This window comes from Mandrillus leucophaeus, unplaced genomic scaffold (assembly GCF_000951045.1).
Source record: "Mandrillus leucophaeus isolate KB7577 unplaced genomic scaffold, Mleu.le_1.0 Scaffold105, whole genome shotgun sequence".
NCBI classification, from domain to species: domain Eukaryota; kingdom Metazoa; phylum Chordata; class Mammalia; order Primates; family Cercopithecidae; genus Mandrillus; species Mandrillus leucophaeus.
Window position 1 is genome coordinate 3215238 of NW_012098654.1, and position 16967 is coordinate 3232204.

General features: G+C 41.9%; 1 protein-coding gene across 2 annotated transcripts in view; it reads right to left on the minus strand.

The window, feature by feature from the left end:
• Positions 1–16967, minus strand: part of RERE (arginine-glutamic acid dipeptide (RE) repeats) — a 542692-nt gene that overhangs the window by 147090 nt on the left and 378635 nt on the right. For both annotated transcript variants that reach the window (XM_011981501.1, XM_011981508.1), the window contains 3 exons: positions 14236–14284; positions 5634–5758; positions 3297–3396 (listed from right to left, as the gene is read on the minus strand). In XM_011981501.1, the coding sequence (XP_011836891.1) occupies positions 3297–3396; positions 5634–5758; positions 14236–14284 (274 nt within the window). The remainder of the gene's footprint in view (positions 1–3296; positions 3397–5633; positions 5759–14235; positions 14285–16967) is intronic.

Sequence of the window (16967 nt, forward strand, 5' to 3'; positions counted from 1 at the left end):
CATCACAAAATATGTACACATAACCTAAGACACCTGAGCCATGTCAGGCTAGAGAGTTTCAGTGTCAAAAAATAAAAAATTGTACAACAAAAAAATCTCTGGGAGTGCTAATAAAACCTTCAGAAGGAGCTTGTCACAAAGAACCATGGGCAAACGTAGCCAAAATGATTTCTATACTGAAGTATGGTCTACAGAATTCTTAGACAGTTTGGAACAAAAAGGGAAATAAATCATATACATTCAAGAAAGTGCCAAAAATAGACATTTAATTAAATATGGCAAAATCTTCATTATTTAAAATCCAACTGACAGCACAGTTATGAAAGCAGAATTTTTTCCACACAGCTTTTATACAGAGAACAACAGGCCAGACATAGTGGACCATGCCTGTAATCCTAGCACTTTGGGAGTCTGAGACAGGAGGATCATTTGAGACCGGGAGTTCGAAATCAACCGTGGCAACACAGTGAGACCGTGGCTCTACAAAAAAATAAAACTTAAAAAAAGGCCAGGTGCAGTGACACACAACTGTAATCTCAGCACTTTGGGAGTCCGAGGCAGGAGGATCACTGGAGCCCAGGAGTCCAAGACCAGCCTGGGCAATATAGTGAGATCTCATCTTAACAATATTCTTTTAAAAAATTAGTCAAGTACGATGGTGGGTGCCTATAATACCAGCTACAGCTCTTGGGAAGCTGAGGTGGGAGAAAAGCTTGAGCCTGGGCGGTGAGGCTGCAGTCAGCCAAGACTGTGTCACTGTACTCCAGACTGGGCAACAGAGCAAGATGGTCTCAAAGACAAACAAACAAAAATTAGCCGAGTGCGGTGGCACATGCCTGTAATCCCAGCTACAGCTACTCAGGAAGCTGAAGGGGGAGGATCGCTTGCGCCTGGGAGGTCAAGGCTGCAGTGAGCTGTGATTGTGCCACTGCACTCCAGCCTGGGTGACACAGCGAGACTTTGTCTCAAGAAAAAACAATAGGCCGGGCGCGGCGGCTCAAGCCTGTAATCCCAGCACTTTGGGAGGCCAAGACGGGCGGATCACGAGGTCAGGAGATCGAGACCATCCTGGCTAACACGGTGAAACCCCGTCTCTACTAAAAAATACAAAAATCTAGCCGGGCGAGCTGGCGGGCGCCTGTAGTCCCAGCTACTAGGGAAGCTGAGGCAGGAGAATGGCGGGAACCCGGGAGGCGGAGCTTGCAGTGAGCTGAGATCCGGCCACTGCACTCCAGCCTGGGCGACAGAGCGAGACTCCGTCTCAAAAAAAAAAAAAAAAAAAAAAAGAAAAAACAATAACGAACAACAACAACAACAGAAAAAAGTTCATATCAAGGACTTTCTCTTTGTACACACACTTTTAAGGTATTCTGAATTCACAAACATTCATATCTAACCTACCACAGCCTCTACTGGCTGTAGTATCATCAACCTCTGAGTTTCAGTTTTCTCATCTGTAAAATAATCTCAAAGGCTCCTTCTGGCTCAATCATATGCTCAAAATAAAGATTCTGTATTTAAAGCTAACAAACAAAAAAATCCCCACAACTATCCTATCAAATCAGTGAGAATGTACACAAACACAATATTTATGACAATGTAAAAAAAATTCTCTTATTTAGAGAATGGCGTATCCCTAGCAAAACCACTCAAATGTTATATCATACTCAAGAAACCTAATCATAGTAGGAATAAAAATCAGCCATATCATGCAGATATCTACATGTTTCCTCAAAAGCAAGCTGCGTAGTAGAAACTGTAGTAAAAAGATCTCTAAATCAGGAATGGGATTACTTTCTTCCCTCTGTTAGGAGCTTTTGGGATTGTCGGTATTTAAGTCATCTGGCCGCCTTGGATTCTTATCTATTCAGAGACTGGGACAGATGATCTCAAAAGTCTCTTCCAACTATAGTGACCTCTCAAGAAAAAAAAAAAAGAAAGAACAAAGGGGTGCTTAAATGACATTTGGTTAATCATCAGAAGAGGTGCTCAGCCTCATACTCAACAGCCTACATACACATACAGAACCATGCAGACTATCAATATACCAGAAATTGATTCCATAAATATCATTACCTCTTCAGATTTAATGGTTTCACATTAGTAACGAGAGAGAGGAATTATTTCATGTAACTTTAAAATACATTCATATTCCTATACAGCCCCATGGGATATAGCCTAAGGCCAAAATAAAGTCTAAAAACAACAACAAATAAAGAGAACGAAAGACAACTGGTTTCAGTAATCATATTGTTTGCAGCAGTATGTTGTTATTTGAGCTGCTGTGTGTTTATAACGGGATTAAAGCAGATGAGTAATGATGATGGTATGTCACGCAACCAACTCAGTAACATTAGCCTCATTTATTTCATTTTACTTTTAATTTCTTAGAAATTATTCTTGTAAAACATTTCATAGTCATGTAAAATATTAACATGTTCTGAAGTATATTTTATAAAAAACAAGTTTATGCCAAAACGTTTAGCTTCTTCCCATCCCTCCATGTGCTTTAAAATAAATACATTGTCTCAGAAACAGTGAAGTACAAAAGCACGGCTTTTAGATTCCAATCTTGGGGGTATGACCTTAAATTGTGACTTAATCTCTCTCAACTTATTTCCTTATGTCTAAAAAGGTGATAATAATAGAACCTAGAGGCCGGGCGCGGTGGCTCACGCCTGTAATCCCAGCACTTTGGGAGGCCGAGGGGGGCAGATCACGAGGTCAGGAGATCAAGACCATCCTGGCTAACACGGTGAAACCCCGTCTCTTCCAAAAATACAAAAAATTAGCCAGGCATGGTGGGCGCCTGTAGTCCCAGCTACTCGGAAGGCTGAGGCAGGAGAATGGCGGGAACCCGGGAAGCGGAGCTTGCAGTGAGCCAAGATCGCGCCACTGCACTCCAGCCTGGGCGACAGAGAGAGACTCCATCACAAAAAATACAAAAAAAAAAATAAAATAAAATAAAAATAGAACCTAGAGGGGGTTGTGAGGATTAAGCAAGACCTTCTATGCACAGTACTTGGCTTTGTGAAGCCGCAGTGAAGTATCAGGTACTATTATTAGGATCTCATTTGAGAATCACCTCAAACCTGTAGCACAGACACAGATTAGGAAATTAACCTGGAGGTGCCACATCACAGGCCTGGAGCCCCCAAGGCACCCAACAGCCAAGACCACAACTCACACCTGAGTCTGCAGGCGACTTCACGCTCCGCACTCACCACACATTCCCTACAGCCAGTTCAGGGGAAAAAGAAGTGTCTTCCCACTCAGGATGACTTCAAAAGACTTACTGTGTTCAGCGCATTCAGAGTGGTGTCATCCCGAGAGGCTGCGACACAGCCGTCTTCTGTAGAGCCTCCATCACACATCCCTGCAAATGCCGCCATGCTCCTTCAGAAGAAAAGGGTTTTCCTTCATTAGTACATAGCAATATAAGGACAGAGACTTAGACCTTCAATTTTCAGGGGACATTTCCAGCCCAGAACAAATTCCATTACTACATGCATGATGAACCAGTTCCCAGCCCTGCCTCTGCTTGTGTTTAAAAATAAATTTTTTTTTTTTTTTGAGATGGAATCTCACTTTGTTGCCCAGGCTGGAGTGCAGTGGCGCAATCTTGGCTCACTGCAACCTCCACCTCCAGGGTTCAAGGGATTCTCCCGCCTCAGCTTCCCGAGTAGCTGAGATTACAGGCACGCCACCATGCCCAACTACTTTTTGTATTTTTAGTAGAGACAAGGTTTCACAGTGTTGGTCAGGCTGGTCTCGAACTCCTGACCTCAGGTGATCCGCTCGCCTCGGCCTCGCAAAGTGCTGAGATTACAGGCGTGAGCCATCACACCCAGACCAAAAATAAATTTAAGTTCCTCTTCACTCACAGAGAAATACATATGTTACTTTTAGTCAGATCCATTTGTATTGTTTCTTCTCATGCTTTATCAGTACTAAGATTTTAGATTTGAGAGCATGAAGAATCTAAATCTATGAGCCACAATATTTCAGTAGATGACAATCTTCTGAAAGAAAAGTCTCCAGAAAACATGTGAAATTAAGTCATCTAAAATTTTACTTAATTCCTCTCATTCTGCATATCAACTACCTTTAAGTGAATTAAAAGTAAAAAATCATGGCTGGGTGTGATGGCTCATGCTTGTAATCCCAGCACTCTGGGAACCTGACATGGAAGGACGGCTTGAGGTCACAGAGTTCAAAATCAGCCCTCACAACAGAGAGACCCCATCTCTACAAAAACTTTAAAAAATACATTAGCCAGGTATGGTGGTGCATGCCTGTAGTCCTAGCTACTGGGGAGGACGAGGTGGGAGGATCACTTGAGCCCAGGAGGTTAAGGCTGTAAGGAGTTGTGATTACACCACTGCACTCCAGCGTGAGATCCTGTCTTCAAAAAAAAAAAAAGGTGAAAAACCAGAGATAAAACCTCTTAGTCATTCACTCCACTTACACATTCTCATCTCCACTGAATGCCACCATGCACAACACCATTGACTAGAAAACAGCCAGGTAACTGGGGCAACACAGCAAGGACCCCCATCTCAACAACAACAACAACAACAACAACAACAGAAAATTAAAAATAGCCAGGTATGGTGGCATGTGTCTATAACCCCAGCTACTCAGGAGGCTGAGGCAGGAGGATCACTTGAGCTCAGGAGGTTAAGGCTGTTGTGAGCTATAATTGTGCCACTGTACTCCAGCCTGGGTGACAGAGCAAGACCCTGTTTCAAAAAAACAAAACAAGTAACAACCGAAAAAAAAAAGAAAAGAAAAAAAAAAGAAACCCACAAACCCAGCCAGGGCTAGAATTCAGATGCCCTAATCCTTGCTTTCGTGTTTTTGTTGTCATTGCATGCTATTGATGCTGCCAAGACCAGAATCACTACATATAAAGTCTGCCTGCCTGCTCTGTGATGTGTGAGGAGCAAATTCACACTTGTCTCTGCATCTGAGGCATTTGTATGTTCTATGCAACTTCTACGAGGTGATCACAGGTAAATGTTCTCATGTAGGCAAGACACAAAAATGTCAACTTCAGGACAGGCACTAATGAACAGCCACAAAGTAGAGATAGAACATGAAATCTGTAGTGGGTTTTGTTTTTGTTTTACATTTTACTTGAAGGTCCAGGATGCAAGGGCAGAACGTGTCAGCTTGTTATATAGCTATACGTGTGCCATGGTGCGCTGCTGCACCTATCAACCCGTCATCTAGGTTGTAAGCCCTGAATGCATTAGCTATTTGTCCTAATGCTCTCCCTCCCCTCATCCCCACCCCTCTGTAGTGGGGTTTTAAGATGAGCTGAATGACTCAAGTACTCAACTGGATTGAGAGGTTTTGATAACTCTATGTATGGCCTAAGCTGTTTTCATCATGAAAAGTTCCAAAATTTGATGTGGGGCAAACATCAAGAAGAAAAACATTACTTCATCATGAAAAAAATTATTCTCTGGTAAGAAGAACCAGGGTCCTGATTACAGAGGGTGTAACCAAACTTAAAGTCAGAGAATGCCCAATATAGAAATAAAATCTCAGGGGAAAGGCAAAGTTTACTGCCTATACAGTTCAGATGGTCTAATTCAGAAAGCAGGATGGGGGTAAATTCCTATTACCTTGCTGCCCTCAAGTACATAAGGAGGTCACAGTCGTTAACTCCAGGCATCCAGACCAGTTCCTCATGTTGGGTCACTGTATCACCATCTGGAGAAGGAAATGGTTGCAGATCTGGAAGTTTGGCCTGTAAGACAGGGATGAGTAAGTCACAATCAAGAAGCATGTATTAATCATAAAGAGCTATCTCAATAAACAGTCTTTAGGAACAGATACAATGTTTTACTAAGCCTCTTTCCTTGGATGGCAGAAAAATAACAACAAAACCATGAGTCATTTAAACTGATCTATTTCACATGTCAGGATCATTTCACCATAGATTTCACAATAGACTATTTAATATCTGCTTAACAGTGTCAGAGCAAACCCGTGCCAGCATGATACCAAGAGTAAAACAGAAGCAGACACATATGCATAAAATAAATAAACAAAAAAAAAAAAACAAAATAATGTCTTTACACGGTAACAGCTATTGATAAAGAAGGGAAACGCACGTACATTTCCAATATAACAAGCTGACAAAGAAGACATATGCAAATAATGATATCTCACCTAAGGATATTTGCTAAAAAATTAAGTGAGCTATCCTATCAGAAAAGTGTTACTCTTAAGACACTCAAGAGCAATATAAGTCATGGTCAATACCAAAAAATGATGAGTATTAAAGTTAACATTAAAATACATAGTTGAGGCCAGGCCCGGTGGCTCAGGCCTGTAATCCCAGCACTTTGGGAGGCTGAAGTGGGTGGATCACAAGGTCAGGAGTTCAAAACCAGCCTGGCCAAGATGCTGAAACCCTATCTCTACTAAAAATACAAAAAGTAGCCAAGCATGGTGGCAGGTGCCTGTAATCCAAGCTACTTGGGAGGCTGAGGTAGAGAACTGCTTAAACCCGGGAGGTGGAGGTTGCAGTGAGCTGAGATCGCACCGCTGCACTCCAGCCTGGGAGAAAGAGAGTGAAATTCCATCTCAAAAATAAAATAAAGTAAAATTAAATTAAATTAAAAATATATATATATACAGTTGAGGCTGGGCACAGTGGCTCATGCCTATAATCCCAGCACTTTGGGAGGCTGAGGAGGGTGGATCACCTGAGGTCAGGAGTTCAAAACCAGCCTGGCCAACATGATAAAACCCCATTTCTACTAATAACACAAAAATTAGTCAGGTGTGGTGGTACGCGCCTGTAGTCCCAGCTACTTGGGAGGCTGGGGCAGGATAATCGCTTGAACCTGGGAGGCAGTGCTTGCAATGAGCCAAGATTGTGCCACTGCACTCCAGCCTAGGTGACAGAGCAAGACTCCCTCTTAAAAAAAAAAAAAAAATTATGTGTGGGGGGGTATGTGAGTGTAGTTGAATTGACCTGTGGTGACAGAAATCAGGGCAGTGACTTCTTTACAGAAAAAGGAATTGCTTGTGAAGGAACAGGAAGGACCTTTCCGGGATGACAGAAACGTTCTGTGCCTTGATACGAATCATCAGGGCAGACTGAAAAGCACACATAAGATTCAAACAATTCGCTGTACATAGAGTATACCTTGATAAAAAGAATTTTTAAAAATATTTGAGCAACAGTGCTCCCCAAAAAGACTCTAAGTCATCAGATTCAAATACCCGTGGCATTTTCTCAACCATACTCTGCTGGGACAGAGCAAGAGCAAGCAGGTGCCATGACCACCATAAACAGCAGAGACCTGTGAAAAGTCAGACATTTGCAAGATACTCATGTTCTCATCCTGTCAAATGATGAACATGGGCACATCAGTCTGATAAAGCTCCATGGTACACAAAGCCTGGGCAAAAAATTTAAGTGAATGCAGCAGGTTGAAGATAAGCCAACAACATCCAATAGAAATAAAGTAAGAATTACATATTTAATTTTAAATATTCTAGTAGTCACGTTAAACAAAATGCCATATCCCAATCTGGACTTCCAAGTGCTGAACAGCTATGTGTGGCAGTGACTCCCCACCTGGACGTGCAGGTGTTAAGTACTCAAGAGTGAAGTGGACCACGGTGAAATGGAGATAGAACTGCCCCATCCAGGGAATGCTGTCACACAGGAATGGGAACCAGTGTGTGTACATCCTCCATCTTTTTCCAAATTCCAGAAATCTTCACTTTTATGTAAAAGCTTGTGGTTTTAAATGTCGGTTATTCAAGTTTTTGAGGGAACTGCATAGCAAAACATCACATCAACAGGCCATGTGGCTCTCAGGCTAGCCATGAGCACCCACACAGCTTTACAGGCTGTCTTCCATGCCTCTACATGTGTATCAAGCTGACTTTCTCCAAGCAAGGATGTTCTTCTTTGGTTAAGTATGACTTCTATAACATCAAACTGAGTGTCACAACTAGTTCCGCTTAATACATAGTGAAAATAGTAGGATAAAATTAAAACACAATGGGCCTGGCACGGTGGCTCACGTCTGTAATCCCAGCACTTTGGGAGGCTGAGGCAGGCGAGTCACCTGAGGTAAGGAGTTCCACACCAGCCGACCAACACGGTGATACCCCGTCTCTATTAAAAATACGAAAATTAGCCAGGCATGATGGCGCACACCTATAGTGCCAGCTACTTGGGAGGCTGAGGTAGGAGAATCGCTTGAAACCTGAAACCTGGGAGGTGGAGGTTCCAGTGAGCTGAGATTGCACCACTGCACTCCAGCCTGGCTGACAGAGCAAGACTCTGTCTCAAAATAATAATAATAATAATAATAATAATAATACCACAACAAATGTTGGAATCAAAAGGTCTTTGACACTACTACTGAGCTCCGCTTCCCCAGCACCAAGTACAGTACTGGGCACAGCAGTTCTCTAATGTCCATTAAATTACTCAAAAAGTACTATTACCGTGAGCAGGACCAAGCTCCCTCTCCATCCTCGAGAAAAATGGACTACATTGACAGTTTACAGAAAAAGAAACAAAAATGCCTCTTAATCATAAGAACTGATGAGTCAACCTCACTGACAACAGAAATGCAAATTAGTGGCACATATTCAATTTTGCATCTGTTATACTGACATAACTCCAAATGTTTGACAATACATAAAGCCATGAAAAAAATTAGCACTCATATTAGTTGCTAGTATCAACACAAACCAATACAATCTCCATGGAGGGGAATGTGGCAACACCCTCAAAATTATATATGCACTTGTCCTCTAAGTCAGCCATCCGCCTTCTAGGGATATAGCCCCAAGATACACTGGCAAAAACATCACAATCCATATGCACAGGCTATTCACTGCAGCATTACATGTAATGGCAAATGACTGGACAATCAACTCACATGCCTATTAATAGGGATTAGATGAATAAACTGCTACATTCATACATGGAGTTCTATGAAACAGTATTACAGAAGGGAATGAGAAGGAGCTCTATATACTGCTATGAGGAGAACACAAGAGTATCTTGTTAAAAGAAAGGTGGCAAAAGGATGTATATTATGTTGTTATTTATCTAAGAAGGAGCAGAGGGAATGAAAACAAGAAGCTTAAATAATAATAATCTCATTAAAACTGTAAACCAAATGGAAAGAAATGCAACAATTGAGCTGGTTCTACTCTAGGAACTGTTTCAAGTAACTCTAAGATATATTAATTTGCTTATACAGCCCTGGCAGGATATACAAAACAAAATGCAATACTAAACTGTTTTCAATAAGCATATTGTTTGTAGCAGTGTGATTATTGTTATTCTGGGCTTTTATATGTATATTATGGAATTGAAGCAAATAAGCGATTTTGTTGGTGTCATTAAAAAATAGGATTTGAGTCACGGGAATATGATAAAGATAGAGATAAAAGGACAGAATTAGTATAAAGGCCATATAAAAATATGAATTTGAATTGGATATATCAGTATAAATTTATAATGTATTTTACCTTTAAGAAAGTAGGAAAATAAAACACCTATTTCCTATTCTGTCTACAGAAAAGGCCTCGAAATAGCAACCAACCCAGTAAGAATGAATACCCCAGCACCCAGTATATAAATACCACTTCCCACTACAACAAAAGAGGGCTCTTCTGAGACAAGTTTAATTCCAGATCTAGGGAATACAATGTACAAGGTGAGGCAGTAAAATCATGTCTTACCAGAGAAAAAGGATTAAATGAAAAGGACAAAAACTACTGGGATTAAGTGAAAAGGACAAATACAGCAGGAACGTTAATCAGTTCATTATAGATTTAAAAATAATCTTAAATCCACTGGTAGTCATTGAAAGATAAAGGTGAAGTTTCATTTTATTTGTACGATGAATAAATGGATGGTAGAATTAGAATATCACTGTTTTGAAATCCCTAATAAAATAATGGATCTAAGAAACAATCAGTGGCGGCCAGGGATGGTGGCTCACGCCTGTAATCCCAGCACTTTGGGAAGCTGAGGCGGGTGTTTCATGAGGTCAGGAGTTTGAGATCAGCCTGGCCAACATAGTGAAATCCCATCTCCACTAAAAATACAAAAAATTAGCCAGGCGTGATAACGGGCGCCTGTAATCCCAGCTACTCAGGAGGCTGGGGCAGGAGAATGGCTTGAACCCGGGAGGCGGAGGTTGCAGTGAGACAAGATTGTGCCATTGCACTCCAGCCTGGGCAACAGAGCAAGACTCTGTCTCAAAAAAAAAAAAAAGAAAGAAAGAAAGAAATGATCAGTGGCTGCTAATTACAATTAAAAAAGAGACATATGAGCCTCCTGGCAGAAGTACATACCACCACCCAGGAAGCATTTTTCCGGAAGGCAGGGTACCAAATTAGAATGCGGCCGAACCTCTAGATTTAACTACTAATTCTCAAGTCATGCAAAGAACAAGGTAACAAATTTAATGCAATCAGCCAAATCTAGACTATAGAATACCCTACGGGATGAAACAGCTTCTTTACCACATGCACTGGGGGACTGGGGGAAGGACCTGTGAATTAAGAGAGATTTAAGAGATGTATCGGCCGGGCGCGGTGGCTCAAGCCTGTAATCACAGCACTTTGGGAGGCTGAGACGGGCGGATCACGAGGTCAGGAGATCGAGACCATCCTGGCTAACTCAGTGAAACCCTGTCTCTACTGAAAATACAAAAAACTAGCCGGGCGAGGTGGCGGGCGCCTGTAGTCCCAGCTACTCCGGAGGCTGAGGCAGGAGAACGGCGTAAACCCGGGAGGCAGAGCTTGCAGTGAGCTGAGATCCGGCCAGAGATGTATCAACCAACTGTAATGAATGGCTCTCATTTAGATTCTAATTTGAACTATGAAAATATAAAGAAACAGAGAAAGATACAGACGGACAATTAGGGAAATCTGGGCATAGCATACACCTGAATATTAAGAAATTGCTAATTATTATATGTTGTGATATATTTGTGTCCAAATCCCTTATCTTTGAAACATCTACAAGGAAAATGATGTATTGTGAGATATTTAAAATAACAGCAGGAAGAGCTGTGAGGGTGAATAAATGAAATGGGTTTGACGAGGATTTGATACTTGTGGAAGCTGAGTAATGAAGAGAAGGACTTCATTGTATTATTCTTTCCCTGCTTTTGTATATGTTAGTATAATAAAAAGGTTAATTTCCCCTAATAAAAAGGTTGATTTTTTTTTTTTTTTAAGACTGTCTGGTTCTGTCACCAGGCTGGAGTGCAATGGTTGGCTCAGTGCTGCCTCAACCGCCTAGGCTCAAGCAATCCTCCCACCTCAGTCTTCTGAGTGGCTGGGACTACAGACATGCATCACCATGCCCACTTAATTTTTGTATTTTTTGTAGAGATGGGGTTTTGCCATGTTGCCCAGGCTGGTCTCGAATTCCTGAGCTGAAATGATCTGCCCACCTTGGCCTCCCAAAGTGTTGGGATTACAGGCGTGAGCCAAAAGTCAAAATCTTTAAAAAGGTAAATGTTGCCAATTCCTTTTTAAAAGTTCTATTATTTTTGGTGCTCCAAGACATTTCTTTTCGAAAATGAAGCACACAGAATACATTTAAAATCTGATGTAAAAAACCAAACATCTGATTTTAAATGGTAGTATACAAAACTCCAATCACAGTAAATTTGCTCCTTTTCCAAGAATGTAAGCATCTTTTCCTTAGGAACTACATTTTCTTTCATGGTAGGAAAAAAAAAAAAATCTATAAAAGAAAAGTCTGGTACAAAGATCTCCAGACACTGGAAACACACAGTGAGAGGGAAAAAATGGGTAGTAAAATACAGTGCAAGAGAAAGTAGGGAATAGGAGACGGAATTGAGTGGCATTAGGTGAGTACCAGGTTCCCAGATGGAAAATACAGCCCCAAGGCGGCAGTCAGGCCCACCTAATGGAACACACCAACAAAAGACTCTACTTGCACAAGCAGACATTGTCCTCCTGCAGCTTCTTTCCGTCTGTATTAGTTATAACCCCAGGTTTGGGATGAGAAGTATCTTCTATAAACTATGTGACCCTGATAGTTTTTGTGTTCACTTCACTTCTTAACTCCTTCACTTCTTAATTTCTTTCCAAGGCTCATTGCCGCCTGTATCCCATGTCTTTAGACATGACGGCCTTAGCTGTGTACTCCCCAGCATCCATTCCAACTCAAGTGCTAATCATCCTCAACTCCTTCCTCATGGTTTAGAAATAGACACATGACCCAATCCATGGCAACAAAATGTGGATCTACTGGCGACATGCTGGGGAAATTTTCCTTGCTCCTAAGGGCAAAAGAAGTCCAATTCTTTCTTCCTCTCAACTCTTGCTGAACTTCATTCATTGTAAGATCCACTGTTATTTTATGTGCATTGAGAAAGGATAAAATGTAGCCAATAAATTATAACCACACCACAGAATATACAATGAAGTCCAACTACAGAGAGCAAATGTGAAGGAAAAAAGTGTATCTTAGAATTAGTCGAATTGAGCTGAGGATGACGCCACCTCCATGGAGGCCACCTGGGTACAAGAGAGTCTCAGAGAAGCACAGCAGAGCCCCAGTCCTGCCTGATCAGCATGCCGTGACATGGGAGACAGAAACAGAGCCAGAGTACTGCCAGTGAAAGCATCCTAACTGACACTGAGATCCAAAGAGAATGAGCCGGGCCCAGTGGCACATGCCTTTAGTCCCAGCTACTCAGAGGCTGAGACAGGTTGGATTGTTTCAGCCCAGGAAGAGGTCAAGGCTGCAGTGAGCGGTGATCATGCCTCTGTGCTCTAGCCTTGGCAACAGAGTGAGACCCTGTTTCTAAAAAAAGTAAAAACAACAACAAAACCCAAAAAGCTGTAGTAAATGCGACGAAATAAGAAAGGGCAACAGTGGTGACACAGCAACTCTCTGACTGAAAAGTGTCCTAACCATCTTGACTCTACTGAAGAACAAGAGGTTGTTTATTTTTATGGAGACAGTCTCAGTCTGTCGCCCAGGCTGGAGCGTAGTGTCACAATCTTGGCTCACTGCAACCTCTGCCCCCTGGGTTCAAGTGATTTCTCCTGCCTCAGCCTCCTGAGTAGCTGGGATTACAGGCGCACACCACCATGCCCAGCTAAGTTTTCTATTCTTAGTAGGGATGGAGTTTTGCCATGTTGGCCAGGCTGGTCTCAAACTCCTGATCTCAGGTGATCCACTTGCCTCAGCCTCCCAAAGTACTGGGATTACAGGCCAGAGCCACTACACCCAGCCAGGAAAAGAGATTTTAAACATCTTTTATCTTTTTTTTTTTTTTTTGAGACGAAGTCTTGCTCTGTTGCCCAGGCTGGAGTCCAGTGGCCACGATCTTGGCTCACTATAACGTCCGCTTCCCGGGTTCAAATGATTTTCCTGCCACAGCCTCCCAAGAAGCTGAGATTACAGGCACCTGCCACCATGCCCAGCTAATTTTTGTATTTTTAGTAGAAATGGGATTTGCTATGTTGGCCAGGCTGGTCTCGAACTCCTGACCTCAAGTGATCTGCCCGCCTCAGCCTCCCAAAGTGCTAGGACTACAGGCATGAGCCATCGCGTCTGGCTTTAAAATGTTTTAAATAAAAATGTGATCAAGTGTTCATCCATGGAGGAATGGATAAACAAACTGTGATACATACATACAATGGGTCATTCAGCCTTAAAAAGGACGGAAATTCTGACACATGCTATTAACATGGATGAACAGTGAGGACATTATGCTGCGTGAAATAAATCAGGCACAAAAAGACAAAATACTGTATGATTCCACTCACATGAGGTATTTTATGAGGTAGAACAGTCAAAGACAAAGAGAGGAAGGAGAATGGTGATTGCCAGTGCTGCAGAAGGAAAATGGAGTTACTGTTTCTGGGTACAGAGTTTCAGTTTTGCAAGATAGAAAGAGTTCTGGAGATAGATGACGGTGATGGCTACACAACAATATTAACGTGCTTAATTACTGAACTGTGCACTTAAAAATGGGAGATGGTAAATTTTACTTCATGTATATATTTCATCACAATTTTTGAAATGTGGTGATCTGAGGGAAAAAAAACAAAACCTCCATATTTATATAAAATTCCCTATAGCACTTAACAACATTCTAAGATGCTGCTCAACAGAATAAAGTGCCAGCAGAATAGTAAGAAACAAAAATCTATTAAGGGAGCTATGAAAATGAACCTCACCTGATGACTAGGACCAACACGAATCTCACCCTGGGTACTGTTCAGCCTCCTGGAACAGAAATAGAGCAGATTAAATTAGCACAATATAGTTTTGACATAAACATTCACACATTTTTCAAAAAAAAGTAATTCTCTTCAAATAAATGAGGAAAAAATGAGGAAGAATTAACGTCCCCACTACTTCTAATGTTCTGTATACATACACCACCCACCACCACACACACACCTCTAAAACCTTTTCCTTCTAAAATCCTAAGAACTGCAGCTACCTTTCATGAGAACCTTCCTATATCATCGTTCTTTTTTTGAGACAGAGTCTCGCTCTTGTCGCCAAGGATGGAGTGCAAAGGCATGATCTTGGCTCATTGACACCTCCGCCTCTTGGGTTCCACTGATTCTCCTGCCTCAGTCTCCTGAGCAGCTGGGATTTCACGTGCCTACCACCATGTCTGGCTAATTTTTGTAATTTTAGCAGTAAATTCCAGTAAATTTTGTAATTTTAATAATTTGGGGTTTTGTCATGTTTGGCCAGGCTGGTCTCGAACTCCTGACCCTCAAGGGATCCACCTGCCTCCGCTTCCCAAAGTGCAGGGATTACAGGCGCGAGCCACCGCACCCAGCCCCTATACCATCATTCTTTCATGCCTCAGAGAGATGGACTTTCCTGTAGTACAATTCCAGTCACACATTTCTTCCTTTCAAAACACTTCAGGGTGCCCTACCATAAGCCTTATAAAATACAAATGAGAAAACTTATCCTAGGACACAGACTGAGCCATCCATCCATCCATCCATCCATCCATCCATCCACCAACCCACCCATCCATCCATCCAACCAACAAATATTTAAGTACCTATTATAAGCCAGGAATTGTCCTAGGTGTTGGGATAAAGCAGCAAACAGGGACAGGCACAGTGGTCCACACCTGTAATCCTAGCACTTTGGGAGGCCAAGGCGAGAGGATCGCTTGAGCCCAGAAGTTTAAAACCAGCCTAGGCAACACAAAGTGACCCCATCTCTATAAGAAAATTAAAAATTAGCTGGGCATGGTGGTGCACACCCGTAGACCTAGTTAGGAGGATCGCTTGAGCTGGGAGGTCAAGGCTGCAGTGCGCCATGTTCGCACCACGGCACTCCAGACCGGGCAGCAGAGCATGACCCTGTCTATAAACAAGGCAACAAACAAAACAGTGTCAAAGAAGATGGCCCAAGAGGAGGCACATGCCCTTGTTTTTCTCTCATGGATCTGATAGCCATACCCACTATGTTTGAAATTGTTAAAAATACATTTTGGAAAGCTATTATTTCCTTTAGGGCACCTGGGTCCAGTACTTTCTTCTTTTAATCCAACCATTTTCTCACGAATAATCTTGTTTGGGCAAAGGTGGTAGTAAATGTGACAAAGGAACAAAAAAAGAAGACAAGGAAGAAGGAGAGAAAGGGAGGAGGATGGAAGAGGAGAAAGGGAGGAGGAAGACAAGGAGGAGGAGATGATGAAGAAGAAGAAGAGAAAGAAGGAGAAATGTGGTGGTCCAGTCCTCAAGAATCTTACAAGCCTCCAGCTGGCGAGGCAGCACCAAAACACCAGAACAGACTGATGCCCGTATTAATCAACATAAGACACTTCAGAAGACACAGTACAAAAATGTGAAGGGGAGGTACCAAAATGAGGCAGGCTTCAAGAGGAGACACAGAAGGAGATAACAGGCCTAGCAGCAGGAAAAAAAAAGAGGACTTTCCAAGTAAAAATGAAAGCATGCAGAGGTGGCAGGCTGAAAGGGAGGGGTGGTGATGGGTAAATGCTTGCATGTGGGATGACTTCATCATACAAGTCATCTTCATTTCTTCATTAGGAGAATGGCATGTGGAAAAAAGAAGCTAAAAGATGGTTTGCTCTCACAGGTTTATACAGGAAATGGAAGAAGCTGTTTTAGGAGGTTCCAAAGATAAGGGATTTGGACACAATCAAATATATCACAACATATAATAATTAGCAATTTCTTAATATTCAGGTGTATGCTATGCCCAGATTTCCCTAATTGTCTGTATCTTTAGGAGGTATGTAGAGGAATCAAATCAGCCAAGTTATTTTAATCACAAGCACTTCTTTAAGAAAAACAAGCAAGCAGTCAGTGTTACCACTATTTCCCTTCCAACTTGTCCCTTTCTATTTTCTAACTAGCTGTGAGCAAAACAAGCTGCCAAAAGTTCTAAATACTTTCCAAACGCTTTCTTGCCTACAAGCAGGTCTAGCCAGAATGTATCATTTCAGAAACTTTCAGCCATAGCCCATTCAGTAACTTGTGCCTGCAGCTCAACCTTCGGGTTCTTCCAGAAGGTCTGTTACTCTAGAGTTCTCCAGCGGTTGGATATCATTTCATACCATGGCTGCACTGTTAAGTCCTTGATAATTCCAGAAAAAACATTCCTGTTCCATTTTTATTTTATTTTGGAGATGAGGTCTTGCTATGTTGCCCAGTTTGTTCTCAAAACCCTGGGCTCAAAGGGATCCCCACCTCAGTCTCCCAAAGTGCTGGAATTATAGACACCACACTCACCCCCTAACCCCATTTTTATTTTAATAAGCTAATTTATTGTCATATTTAGCTAAAAAAACCCAATGTGCCATGAGAACGAAACAAACTCCCCAATACCCAGCTGACTAGAACTACTTATATGTCACGTATTTCCATAAAAATAGGATGTAGATAATTACTATTAAACTAACAGA